This window comes from Prinia subflava, chromosome 4 (assembly GCF_021018805.1).
Source record: "Prinia subflava isolate CZ2003 ecotype Zambia chromosome 4, Cam_Psub_1.2, whole genome shotgun sequence".
NCBI classification, from domain to species: domain Eukaryota; kingdom Metazoa; phylum Chordata; class Aves; order Passeriformes; family Cisticolidae; genus Prinia; species Prinia subflava.
In genome coordinates, this window is record NC_086250.1 from 43,766,730 (window position 1) to 43,778,933 (window position 12,204).

General features: G+C 43.8%; 1 protein-coding gene across 2 annotated transcripts in view; it reads right to left on the reverse strand.

Moving 5' to 3' along the window:
* ARID2 (AT-rich interaction domain 2) overlaps positions 1-3,301 on the reverse strand; it is a 93,750-nt gene extending 90,449 nt beyond the window's left edge. Inside the window, exons 1-3 of one of the 2 annotated variants that reach the window (XM_063396591.1) lie at positions 2,309-3,301; positions 2,055-2,148; positions 839-936 (exon numbers count right to left, since the gene is read on the reverse strand). In XM_063396591.1, the coding sequence (XP_063252661.1) occupies positions 839-936; positions 2,055-2,148; positions 2,309-2,400 (284 nt within the window). In that variant the 5' untranslated portion in view covers positions 2,401-3,301. The other variant, XM_063396590.1, reaches the window with a different exon arrangement.
* Positions 3,302-12,204: the final 8,903 nt, after the last annotated feature.

Below are 12,204 nucleotides of genomic sequence, written 5' to 3' on the forward strand. Positions count from 1 at the left end.
CATTCCTTAACCAGCATACACATAACTTTATTCTAAATGAAATGAAAGTATCCATATACATAGCACCTAAAGCAAGTATATACACAATCATTTAAAAATCTTTTCCACAAAGAATAACCACCCAACTTAATAAAAAATATGTTTTTAAATTAATCTAGTAAATGACTAGTATAATACATAATAATTTAAAATATTCAATATGAACTCCATAGTACAATGAAAAACAACCTGTATCATAAAAAAAATCTGTATCATTTCCAAGGAATTCAATCTTATTTTTAAAACCTGCAGAAACTTACGATTTTACAAGTAATAAAAATATTATTTAGCTCTTTGTACTCTAAAATAGGAAAGAATAATATATGCTGCTAGTAATTGATAACAATATAATTTGTGCAAACCAGTCTACCCTCCTGCAGATGCATTTTTATTACACGTCTGACCCCACTAAGCAGTAAACAAATTCACATATATCAACACATTTCAGTGCTCCAAATATTAACCTGAGTTTCTATAACTACAATAACACGATCTCTTAGTAACAGTCCTTTAGTACCGTCATTCTAAAACAATCAAAAAAATGGCCTCTGACATACATTGTTTATGTACTTGGGATCCCTTCAAAGTTTAAGGCTTGCAGATGTAAAATAAAAATAACTACAAAACAGAATCACCTTTAACTGATCACTGTACCAGACAAGAAAGGAATTACAAGTTCTTTTCTGCTTCATTTTATAGCATTTTAAAAGAGTAGGGGTATTTTTATTATTGCACACACTGAAAACTAAATATAACCCCGCATTCAAAAATACTACTGCAACAGCTTGATAACACTCACCGCAAGTAATACTGTTTTAAAGCGAAGGCAGCGTTAGAACAACTTCTGGGAAAGTTAAACTCTTCTACAATTTCTCCCCACTGATTCTTCTCTGATACCTGTCAAAAACAACACACAAGCCGAGATACACAACGTACACGTAAACATGTTGCTGACAGCGAACATCACAAAAAAAACACAGGCTGCCATGAAGCAAATAAATGAATATATAAAAAGAAACAAACACGAATGTATATGGGATTTAGGACTATATATTTTACTGACAGTCGGTAGTATTCCCCTTTCGGGAATAATCTCGCTTCTCAGGGGCCTTTTACTGCATTTATTTTTTAACATACACATTATTTTTATCGGGGGGAACGGCCGGGAGTGGTGGTATTGTTTTGGGGTTTGTTTGTTTTTGTTTTTACTGCCTGGACAATAACCAATCGGGAGTCCCTCTGTCGCCCCCTTTTAAATCCTAACGCGGTCCGTTAAAAACCCAAAGAAGTTTAAAATAATGCAGGAAAGTGCTGGCGGGGGGCGCCCCCTGGGCTGCGGGGCGCGGGGGCGCCGGCCCGGGGGGTCCCCCCAACACAGATCCACAGACACAGAGAGGCCTTTCTTTTGAGGCCTACATTTCTGTCCCCAGCCTTGAAGCCTAAAGATGGCTATTTGATTACACACCGTCTTGGGTGCCCCTTTTGTTATTTTTCCCCGGGAAGGGCTCGGAGGGCAGCGCCCGGCCCCCCCCGGCTGCGAGGATCGTTCCCTAGCCCATGCTCCGTGCCGATTATCGATGTTAAACATGCCCGCTAATTTTGAGTTGCACTAAAACTGCACTCAGACTCTCTCCTCTGTCTCTCCCTCTGCAAGAGACACGCACAGGGCTGCCACCACAGCCGAAAGAAGCCTGCTCTCGCCGCCCGGCAGCTCCCTGCTCCCCCCTCGCCTTCCCGCGGGAGGGGGGCACGGGCGAGGGGGTCCGGTGGAGGCGGAGGAGGCAGGAGTGGGGTGCGCGCCGAACCCCCGGGTCCCCCTCCATCGCTCCGCCGACAAGGCCGAGCCACCAACCTGCCTATCTGCTCGCTTCCTCCTTCCACCCCCCACCTTCTCTAACCGGCTTTAAATAGGACGGTTCCCGGCCACCCCGGCTCCCCCCGCCACCCCGGGGGTCAGAGGAGACTTTTGGGAAGAGGTTAGTGGGAGGGAAACCCAAATTAAAACTTCCACTCACCTTCCCAAATCCGCCTAAAGTGGTGACTCTGGTATAGAGAGCGTGAAGATCCAGCTCCTTCCCACCCACCACGGGGATCTTCTTAAAAGGAGACCTGCCAAAGGAGATACACACAAAACACCACAACTTGTCAGCTCTGCCCCCTTTTCTCCCCTCGCTGGGGCTGCCGTGTCCTTCAGGGAAGGGGCTGGAAGTTGGATCTGGTCGATTTAAAAGCCTCCCCCCCTCCCGTTCCATCTCCCCATTTTCCTCACCCTCTGCTGTGGTGAAACTGCCGCAGCTCGTCCAGGAAAGCGAGTCCCTTTCTCCGCTGGTCTGCGTGGTTTTTACCCGTCGAATTTGCCATTTTTGTAATAAAAAAGGTTCTCGTAAAAAAAAAAATCCAATTAAAAAAAAAAAAAAACGGCCGACGACAACAACAACAATCCCCGGCTCCTCCTTGTCTTTAAGAGACCCAGGTGCCCGTGCTCGGCCGGGGATCAGCCATGGAGAGGGGCTTGTTTAAAAAAAAGTTTAAAAGGAATAAGGGAGCCCCGAGAGTGTGGTAATTGCGAGTCCTGTCTCCACACAACACACGGGCGAAGAGGCAGGGAGGGAGAGGGGCACCTCTCAGTAATTCCTCCTCCCGCGGCTGCTGCCTCTCTCAGCACCACAAACCCAGCCGATCCAGCCTGCACATGAGACTCAACATGGTGCTGCTGGATCACACAATGAATTGGGTTACTGTTGTGGTGGGGCGGGGGGGGAGCCGGAGTGAGGTATTGACAGTGTGTGTGTGTTACAGCCGCGGCTCCATGCGATCTCCCTCCCTCGCTCGCTCGCTCCCTCGCTCGCTCCCTTACACACACACACTGTACAGCTACGGCGGCGGCGGCGGTGGCGGCGGCAGCGGGATTCACTTCTCTTCTCGCTCAGACAAAAAGATCTGAGGCCGCCGTGCTTCTGCCTGGACGAGAGCGCGACACAGCGGGCCCCGGAGGCCGGTTCCGGTACTGCAGGAGGCAGCTCCAAAGGCAAAAGCCAGCACAGCCCCAGCAAGCAGTTCCTGGCGGGGAACAATAGGCTCCTCTCGCCGCTAAGGGCTCATCTGCAATGTGCCGCAAACTTCACACAAAGCCGGGCGGAAAGAGGCGAGGGAGAGGGAGAAGAGGGAGGAAAAAAACGGCTACTACCGGCTGTTCCGGGGCGCGGGGCCGGTGCGGGGCCCTCCCGTGCCAGGCTCGCGCCGACCGGCCTCTCTCCGCTGGCTGCCGGCGGGGGGGTGGGGGGGGGGCGGGGGGGCGGGAAAGGTGGATTTGGAAAGCGGGGACGAATTTTTTAATTGGACTAAACCCAACGCCCTGAGTTCAAGGGGAGAGAAAACAACAACCGAAGGGGGCACTGGTGGGATGTGGACTTTCGGAAAACTTTCCGAGTCCCCCGGGCCGAGGTGTTTCCAAGGGCAGGAAGTCGCCCCGGATGGCACAGCGGGGGAGGGTGGGGGGAAGCAGGAACCCTCATTTCGAGGCATGAGAGCTTTAGAACTCCCCAGAGGAGAATATCGAGTGTTCTCCCGAGTACGAGGTGCCTTGGAGAGGTTTGTCAGCAGGAGCCTAGGCTCAGGGTCACTCCATGAATATTTCTTTTTCCTTCTTTCTCTTGAGATACTACGGCCTGTAATGTAAGTGCCTCAAGATTGCTGTATACAATCTAAGCCGCTCATATCTTTCTGTACATTGACAAATGGAACATGCAGCACAAAATTAATGGAGGAGGAAGGTCTTGGCCCTCACCCGGGATGGGCAGCAGCCCCCAGTGGCCCTGCAAGCCGCTTCCCCTCCGCCTGTGGTGTGCGCAGTGTTTGTAAACACTCACCTCCTGACGTGTTTTCCACATGGGAAACCAGGAGAAGACCTGCACGCCGACCACGGCAGAGCTTGGTGCCACTTGGGCTAAACAGGAGCAAGAAAGGGCCCATGGGGTGAAGCGTGCCTTCCATCAAACCTTGGCTCCTCAGGTAAAGCAAGTGGTGCCCAGGTGGGCATTTGTCCTTCCCTGGCATGCAAACGGCCGCAGGTGAGTGCTTGCTCCGGTTTAAGAGACTCTGAAGGAATATTTGCCCCTCACAACCTGTACATTAAAATCCAAAGCTAGATTGGGCCTACAGGCTTGGGGTTTTTTTAAGCAGAACTCAATAAAGTCAGTAAGGAGCTGTGTTTTAGAATCAATGGCACATGATGGCCTCCAGTGAGCACTTAAAGAAGGAAATCTGCAATTTCTTTCTACTCCCTGTACTAACTTCAGAAAACATGTTTTTTCCAAAGAATATTTTTTTTCCTTTTGACTTGCATGCTGTTTCAGCTTGAATATAGAGACAGGTACAATAATGCTTGGTAATATTTGCCCTGGGTTCATGATTTAGGGGGAAGAGCAGAGATATAGCTGAGTTCCAAATTAATACTCTGTCTGAAAGTTGGTGGTGTGTGGATTTCAGAGTATGAAATACATAGTGTCTTATTCCCTGTAGCATTAAGATCCTTCCACCTCCCACCCCCCCTTCCCCTAAAATTAGACCTTCAGATCTTGGTCTGCAGCTCCTGTCTCTGACACCCTGAGCTTCTGCTATGTCAGCTACAGTATGCGTAAGACTGCCAAAGCCAGGATAATACAAATCAGAGAGATTTAAAACGAGCGACTGGGGGCCTAAATCGCTCTTTTAGACACACAGTCAAACCTCCCTTCACGGGAGGGCGGTGGTTTTTAATCATGCCTTAAAAATTCCTTAAAAGCAGGGGGTCTCCCCTCCGCGAGGGGCGTTCGGCAGAGGTGAGTCACCGCTCGCCTGGGCGCTCTGTGAGGGGAGCGGGGGCAGAGGGGAGGACAGGCAAGTTGCGTAGCAGGGCTAGGTGGGTTTCCATGCTAAGCCCAGCAATTGCGCACGGTCCCTTACGTAACTGTCAGCCGGGGATTCCCTAGACGGGGTCACTTTATTCAACCATTACACAGACCCCGGCCGCCGTTCCGGCGCGCCTGGGCTGCCGCGGCCGCCGCGACTGAGGCTGCGGCTGCACCAAGGGAGCGCGGCGGCTCCTCACAAAATGGCGGCGCCCATGGAAGCGGCAGCCCCATTTTGTGCCCGGCAGAGCCTGTCAACAAACGCCGACTTGGCCGAGGCTGAGGAACAGAAGGCGGCGGCTCGTTCGCGTTACGGAGCGCGGAGGGAGGAGAGCGGAGGATTTCACCGCCCTCCCGCCGCCGAGAAGAGACTCTCGAGCGCGCGCGTTGGGGGAGGGAGGAGAGGGAGGTGAAGGGGGACGCGAGCAGTGAGCGAGTCAGAGGCTGCGTTATCCCAGCGCGGAGCCGCCGGAGCTGCGGCGCGGGGGAGGGGAAGGCGAAGGCCGAGGCAGGCGGCCTTGGCGCTGCCCTCTCTGGGGCGTAGCTCCCGGGGACCCGGGGGCTGCGGAGATCCGGGGGCTGCAGGAGCGGCTGGCGACGCCGGGCCGGAGCCCGGGGCTGCCCGCACGGGGGTCGATGCGCCCCGCTCTCGCACTGCCCGGGCGGACGGGAGCGTCCCTGTCGGATTCCGGCGAACCTGTAATGAATGAAAGGACGATCGAGCTCCTTGTGTAGCTAACTAGGTCACTGTCAGCACTTAATTACTGTTTGTTTCATTTTAGTGCGTGCCTTATGAATAAACCGGCTATTAGGCTGATGCTTCAAGTAACATTATCCAGCACCAAGGTACAAAATGTCTGTATTGGACTCTGATCTTGCGATGCCAGCTTGGTAATAATTACTATTTTACATTAACGATGTCTTGGTTCTTATAGCTTGGTTATTCGGCTTATAGCTGAAACAGGTGGAGATCCCTTATGATAAGGTTGTGAAGCTGATTCTAGTATGACACCACCGGGTTTGTTTGTTTTATGTTTATAAACGGGGCTCCTCCGTTTTTAGAGGTAGAGAAGGGGCTTGTGCATTAAGACTTTTTTTTCTGATCTATTTGTCTTAGTATGCATGCTTTTTAATGGTACTGAATAAAGGAAATTATGTATTTCTGGTGGGAGTTATAAATTTTAAATGTACCAAAATTACCTTGATATTAAGGAATTATGAAATATCTTGTTGCATACCAAAAAGACTCAAAGATCAAAAGTAAGGAAAAGGAAAAATCCTTGCTATTTAGAAAAAAAGTAGTTTTATTGATCTCTGTATGGTATTTGTCAATGCAATTTGAGTTTATTTGTAAAATAAAGCCTGTACTGTTTGTGTTACCAGATACAGTGAATTTCAGTGTATAAATTCTTGCAAACAGACAGGATAGGTCCAGTACCTGAATTGTCACTATTCAGTGCTGCTTGTGTGGGTTTTTTGCCTCTCTGTTGGTTGGGGTTTTTTTTAAGTATAGCTGTGTTAAATGAATGTTCTGTTCTAGCAACTGTATCCTGTTTCAATTTTTTTTTTTTTTAAATTTTTAATACTAAATTTTGTGCTTATTACCTATCTGCAGTATTGCTGCTTTACAGAGAGCAGGCCACAGTTGCTCTTGTCAGTGTGTCACTAATTCTGCATTTGCTTTCTGGTGTGTGAAATATTCTCACTCATTTCCATTTTTGCTTGTGCTGCTCTTGAATTGTAGCAACATTATGTTCTGATGAGTGTAACTAGTATCACTAGTTATATGCTACGTGTATTAAACAGTAAACTGTAAATCCTTAGAAAAGGAAGTTAAGTTTATTTGTGTGTATATGCATGTGCTATTTACATGGTTTTTGAAAATGCAGCCTATTAGATGGAATAGAGAATCCAGTAAATTCCCTTTTAAGACTGCAGACAGCATATAATAGAGGTGCAATGTAAAAATAAGCGCAAGAATTACAGGATGAACTTCTGGTAAAGGAGAGGGTCAGAAAGGCAAAATTGGCAAATTTTGATAATACATAGCTCAACCATATTTAATGAAAAATGTTAAAGTGTTGGAGTAACTGCATATGCTGGGCTAAAGACTTCCCTGTTTGCTTAACTTGCTGTGACAAATGTGCACTTCAGCAAGGGGCGTTTACTCAGTAAGCCCTACCCCTTGTTACTGAATAATACTTTCAAATTCTTTATTACATTTTAGTGTGTTAGTTTCTTTAAAAGATTCTGCTACTTAGTAAGCAGAAGGTACTAAGTAACCATAGGGAACCAGAAGGAGCTAATCTTCAATGGTACACCATTAAATCATAAGTGAAAGGTCTTATGCATGAAATTAAATGCTAAACAGCATAGCAAAGGTGGGAAAGTGGAGGTCCAGAATTACAGGCTATTTCTGCACAATGGTTCACAATTTTCAGTAGTTACTGGAACTTTAGCTCAGGAGGCTTGGGTTAGATAATCTTAAAAAAAAAAACAACCAACCCACTTTTACATTGAAAAGACTCACCTTAAGCTGTTTATTTAAACAATTTATGACACTTACCCTCCTAAATCTTCCAACAGGATGTACACCTTCCTTATTTCAACTTTATGGTATTACTACTCAGGAAATAAAACAGAGGGAAAATTTGGCTACATAAACACTATTGAAAATACCCAAGTAAATTAATTAAACACTTTAAAAAATATTATCTGTAATTGTAAATCTTTAATACTTGCTGTTCTTCACAAGGGTCTACCTCTTGGAATTATTGAATATTATGATCATCTAAACTCTTAAGTTATAAGTACTTCAAAGTGGATGGTTTTTCAGTTGTGCAATGAAGTATGAAATACAGAGCAGGAAAACCCTAAATGCAACTGAAGGAGAAGTAAAAATAAATACGTAAATGCATACCCACTTGATTTCAAAACTGCCATACTTTTGAAATCCTAATTCTTTTGTGGGTTCTGACTTAAGTATTCTGAACACTCTGGGTTGGCAGTACTTCAGCAGTAAGTTTAGAAAGATTGTTAAATTCATATCGTTTTCTTGCAGGCAAAAAAGAATTTGCTGCTTTAAGTTATCATAACTGTAATGCAGATTAGGTCCTCAATGGCAAAAAATGTTTTGTTGTTCTAGCAAGCATTGGTCTGCAGCCCAGAAGTAATGAATTTCCTGACAGCAAATGGGTGCAAGTTTTTTCTTAAAAAAAAAAATTTGGTCTTAGTGAATTCCCTTTACCTTTAATCTCTCACATTACTTTATGATGACCTGTGTTTCAGTGTGATCTGGTGGATGGCACACTTCCGCCTGCCACTATAGCTGTACACTGTTCCCTGAAATAGCACTGGTGTGATTCATGTTTCTGGTTGAATGTGTGAAAGTTTGATTGAGATGCAAAACTGAGACAGTTCTTCTGAATGTTAAAAAGGAACCATGCTCAGAAATACAGAAATGATCACATTAAATTTGGCAAAGGGTTTTTGTAGATTAAGAATTATGGTGTCGTACTTGGATGGGGAAGGTGCTATTACCTTAAAGTAAAACCAAAATTAATAACTTCAATAACATCATGATGTTTGTTACAGGTAAAAGTGGTGAAATCCTACTACTAAGAGAGTTCTGCAGATTTACCAGCAATATTTTATTGTCATGTAGCACTGTCTCATCTTCATATTTTTTACCAATTCAAATGACAGTCAACAGTAGCTAAAATATGTTGAAATTTCTCTGAGCAGTTGCCTTACCTAACTTTTATATGGGCATAAATGAAAAAGGGAAGTAATTTGTGCAACTGTGAATGTGTGGACAGACAATACACGTGACAGTTTATGCATTTCAATATAATATGTGCTAGAAGAACACTTCTGAAAACTTAAATAGAAGATAAAAGAAATCCTAGCCTAACAACATATAAGCTAAGTGATCTATTAAAATGACCCAAGCAAATCAAGAATTTAAAGCAGTGAAAATACATGAATACCACAGATGTACTTTAAAAGGAAGACATTTATTGTTGTTTAATTATGATTCTCAATGTATCTCTTGGTGATATGCTTAGTCTGGATTTGGCCTTACAGACTGCTGATAGGTGCATTGCATTGAATGCTGTTGTGTTGCCCAGATAAAAGGAGATATTTTTATTTTCAGAGTAACTGGAAAACAAATGCCCTCAAACTTAGTGCATTGGTCAAATGCTGATGTGATAGCTAATTTGAAAATCACACTTAAAACATAGGACTTAAATTTTTAACTACAGTTGTGTCTAATACAACTGAAAAAAGAAGCTAATTAGGAATAATTTTTGAAGTTGTTTACTATAAAGGGTTATCAAATGTAGTATCAGTTCCTGTTGCTTGCAGAAATGGGGTAGCATTTAAAGCTCTTGGGGGACTCTATGAGTCTGTTCATCTCCAGATATTATAAAAATGTTTATTAGGCTGAGCTGCTGCTACTTCTGAATTTTGAACCTTAGTGTGAGATCTGTCTTGCCCAGACTCTTGCTGCAAACTCTCTTTGTAAGCAATGAAAATCGCTTAGGAAAATGCAGAAATGGCTTGTATATGTATGCTCCTAGATCTTGTATAGTTTGTGATTTTGGGGCTTCTGAGGCTCCCAGGGTGTTTATGTTTAAGAGCAGTTGATGCACAAAGCAGGGTCAGTGTCTGGTTCTGAGCTGAGGTGCACTAAATAGTGTTCAGAGAAGAGTGAGTGTAGTCCCCATAGCCTTTACAAGAGACAGAAGGGCAGTCTGGGTGTTCCGGCTGTAGCCATGTTCAAACGGGTTACGCAAGCCAGTCTGCCTAGCCTTGTCCTTATCTAGCTTGTGTGCGCAGTGGGGAAACGGCATGCTGGGGAAAGGTCTCTTCCCTCCATCCAACTCCCTCGCATGTCATAGAAAACAGTCAAGAAGCTGGGAAAATTCTAAGAGTTCTGCTGAAGAACAAAAAGGAGATGAAAGAAAATGGGCAGTTCACATGGAGCTTGAGCGTGGGAGTGAGGAGAGTCTGGTAATTTTGAGTGGGACAACTCCATCTCTGTGTGCTTTCAAGCAGTGTCATAGGTGACTTTAGATACAAGATCTCCTTAGGTGCATTTACCCCGAAGATTGTTTGTATCTTTTGCTGTTTCAGGAATATTAAGTACTATTCACACTTAATTACAAATCAAGAAATTAGACTTCTTCATTTTTCTAAGTATTTTATTCCAGCTTGTTGAACACAAACTTCCCAGTGGCTTGAGTCACATGCTGCACTACAGACTGCTTGTAGTCACTTCCCCAGCATAAACAGGAGTGGTCTCTCAGAATGAAACTTCTTCCCGTCTTGTTTCATCCTTCAGAGTTACTCTAGTGATACTTTACAAAGTCAAAACAGATTATTTTTTTCTTTAATGCTACAAGTTTGGCTAGATTTGTAAGACAATAACAGTGAAGTAAGCCTATCTGTGAATGAAACATGAGAATATTGTGTTTTATCTGTTACCTCTATTTTAATAAGTCTGGTCTTATTCTTCACTTTGCTTTAGGAAAATTAAATAATGTCACAGTATTTCCTCTGAGAGGTTGCCAAGCTATTACAGAGCCTCCATGATGTTCCATCAGAATTAATTGTGCTTAGACGTTATGAAAATGGAGTAGTGTATCCTTAAGCCAGGTCATGTCATGTTTGCAGTAATATACAGAAATTATAGTATGTATTTGATAGTGTGAATTTTCCCATGTCATGTAATTGTTGATGTAAGGAATCATCTGCTTTTGCCAAAATATGCTAATTAAGTTGTCAAAGATGTTTTTAATTTATATTTTTTAATATTTGGGTAACTAGCTGCAACCGAATTAATCTCAGGATCAGTTTATTTATTTATAGAAGAAAACACACAGACATTCAATTTACTAATTTTTTTATCTGCCAGAGAGTTCTTGACATTAAATAGAAGTCTAATAGTTTCTGTTTGCTTCTCAACATAAAATTACGTATAATTACATGCCAACCTTAACATATGTGAAAATTAGGTTGAAGAATTCAGTGCTCATTGCGTAAGTTTTTCATCTATGACATCATGGACATGTATCATGATAATCCTTAATTATATGATCACTTTTTTTAATGCATGATCCTTCAGTTCAAGATGGAAACTTCTCGCTGAAGTAAAAAAATAGAAAAGCTTTTTCTCTATATCTGCATGATGTTAAGTGTTTATCTGAATACAGTTTGGTTTTTGGTTTTTTTTTTGCTTTTCATGCAGGCTTTTCTAGAGTAATCATTAGGAAAGTATCTGGATGCTCATACTAATGAATTCCCAAAATTCTGAACTGGTAGCATTATCATCACTATATTACTGAGAAAGCTAAGGCATAGAGGGATTCAATAAAAGAATGACTGCTAAATTGGGTTGGTTTTCATTTAATCAAAGCACAGTTTCACTGAATATAATGTACAGGTTATTTGAGGGTACGGGTTGTTCATCAGTAGGAGTGCTAGCCGTAATTTTAGAGCTGTGTTAAATTCAGCGATAAGCTTTTTCGTGAACTCGTGGGTACATGCTGTGGTCCTGTCTGCATTATTAGGGCTTTTCCTGGTGCAGCGTTATTGGGATGCTCTGTTCCTCAGAGCATTTGCACTGCTGAAAAGGCTGTATGCATACGGTAGATTCTCCTTGATATTTCTGCATTTATTTTCCAGCAGCTTGAATTTGGAACTCAGAAAATGAGCAGCACTTCGTTAGAGGCCACCAGTTCGATACAAGAAACTCGCTACTCTGTAAATCCCTGATAAAGACAGAAATAGAAGCGGTGTGTACCCAACAGGATGCATTTGCGGTGGCCTCCCAACATCCCCTATCCCTTCCTCCCCCCGAGGCTGCTGCTGGCTTTTGGCGGGGCCTGGGTGCCAGAAGAGGGAGCACGGAACACAGCAGAGCCCCAGCCTGAATGCCTCTGCTCTTGCCTCAGGTAGGGGGAACTCTGCAAGGACCATCATTTAAAAATGGAACAGTTTTGTTAACTAGCTGAATGGCATGGGAGAATTCCCCAAAAAGTTACTTAGTTTGCTAATCTCTGCTCAAGAGGTTCTGGTGGCTCATCCTAGCAAAGGCTTAGCCTCATAAGTACTGTCTGCCTTTTTAATTTTATTTATTTAGGTTTTAAGCAAGGACTGACTGATGAATGGCTAGCATTTATAATGTTGAAGGGGTTTTTTGTTCTCACTTTGGTACTACAGGTTTCACTTAGGTCTGAGAATGATAGAAGAGCTTTACACAGCTGTTTGC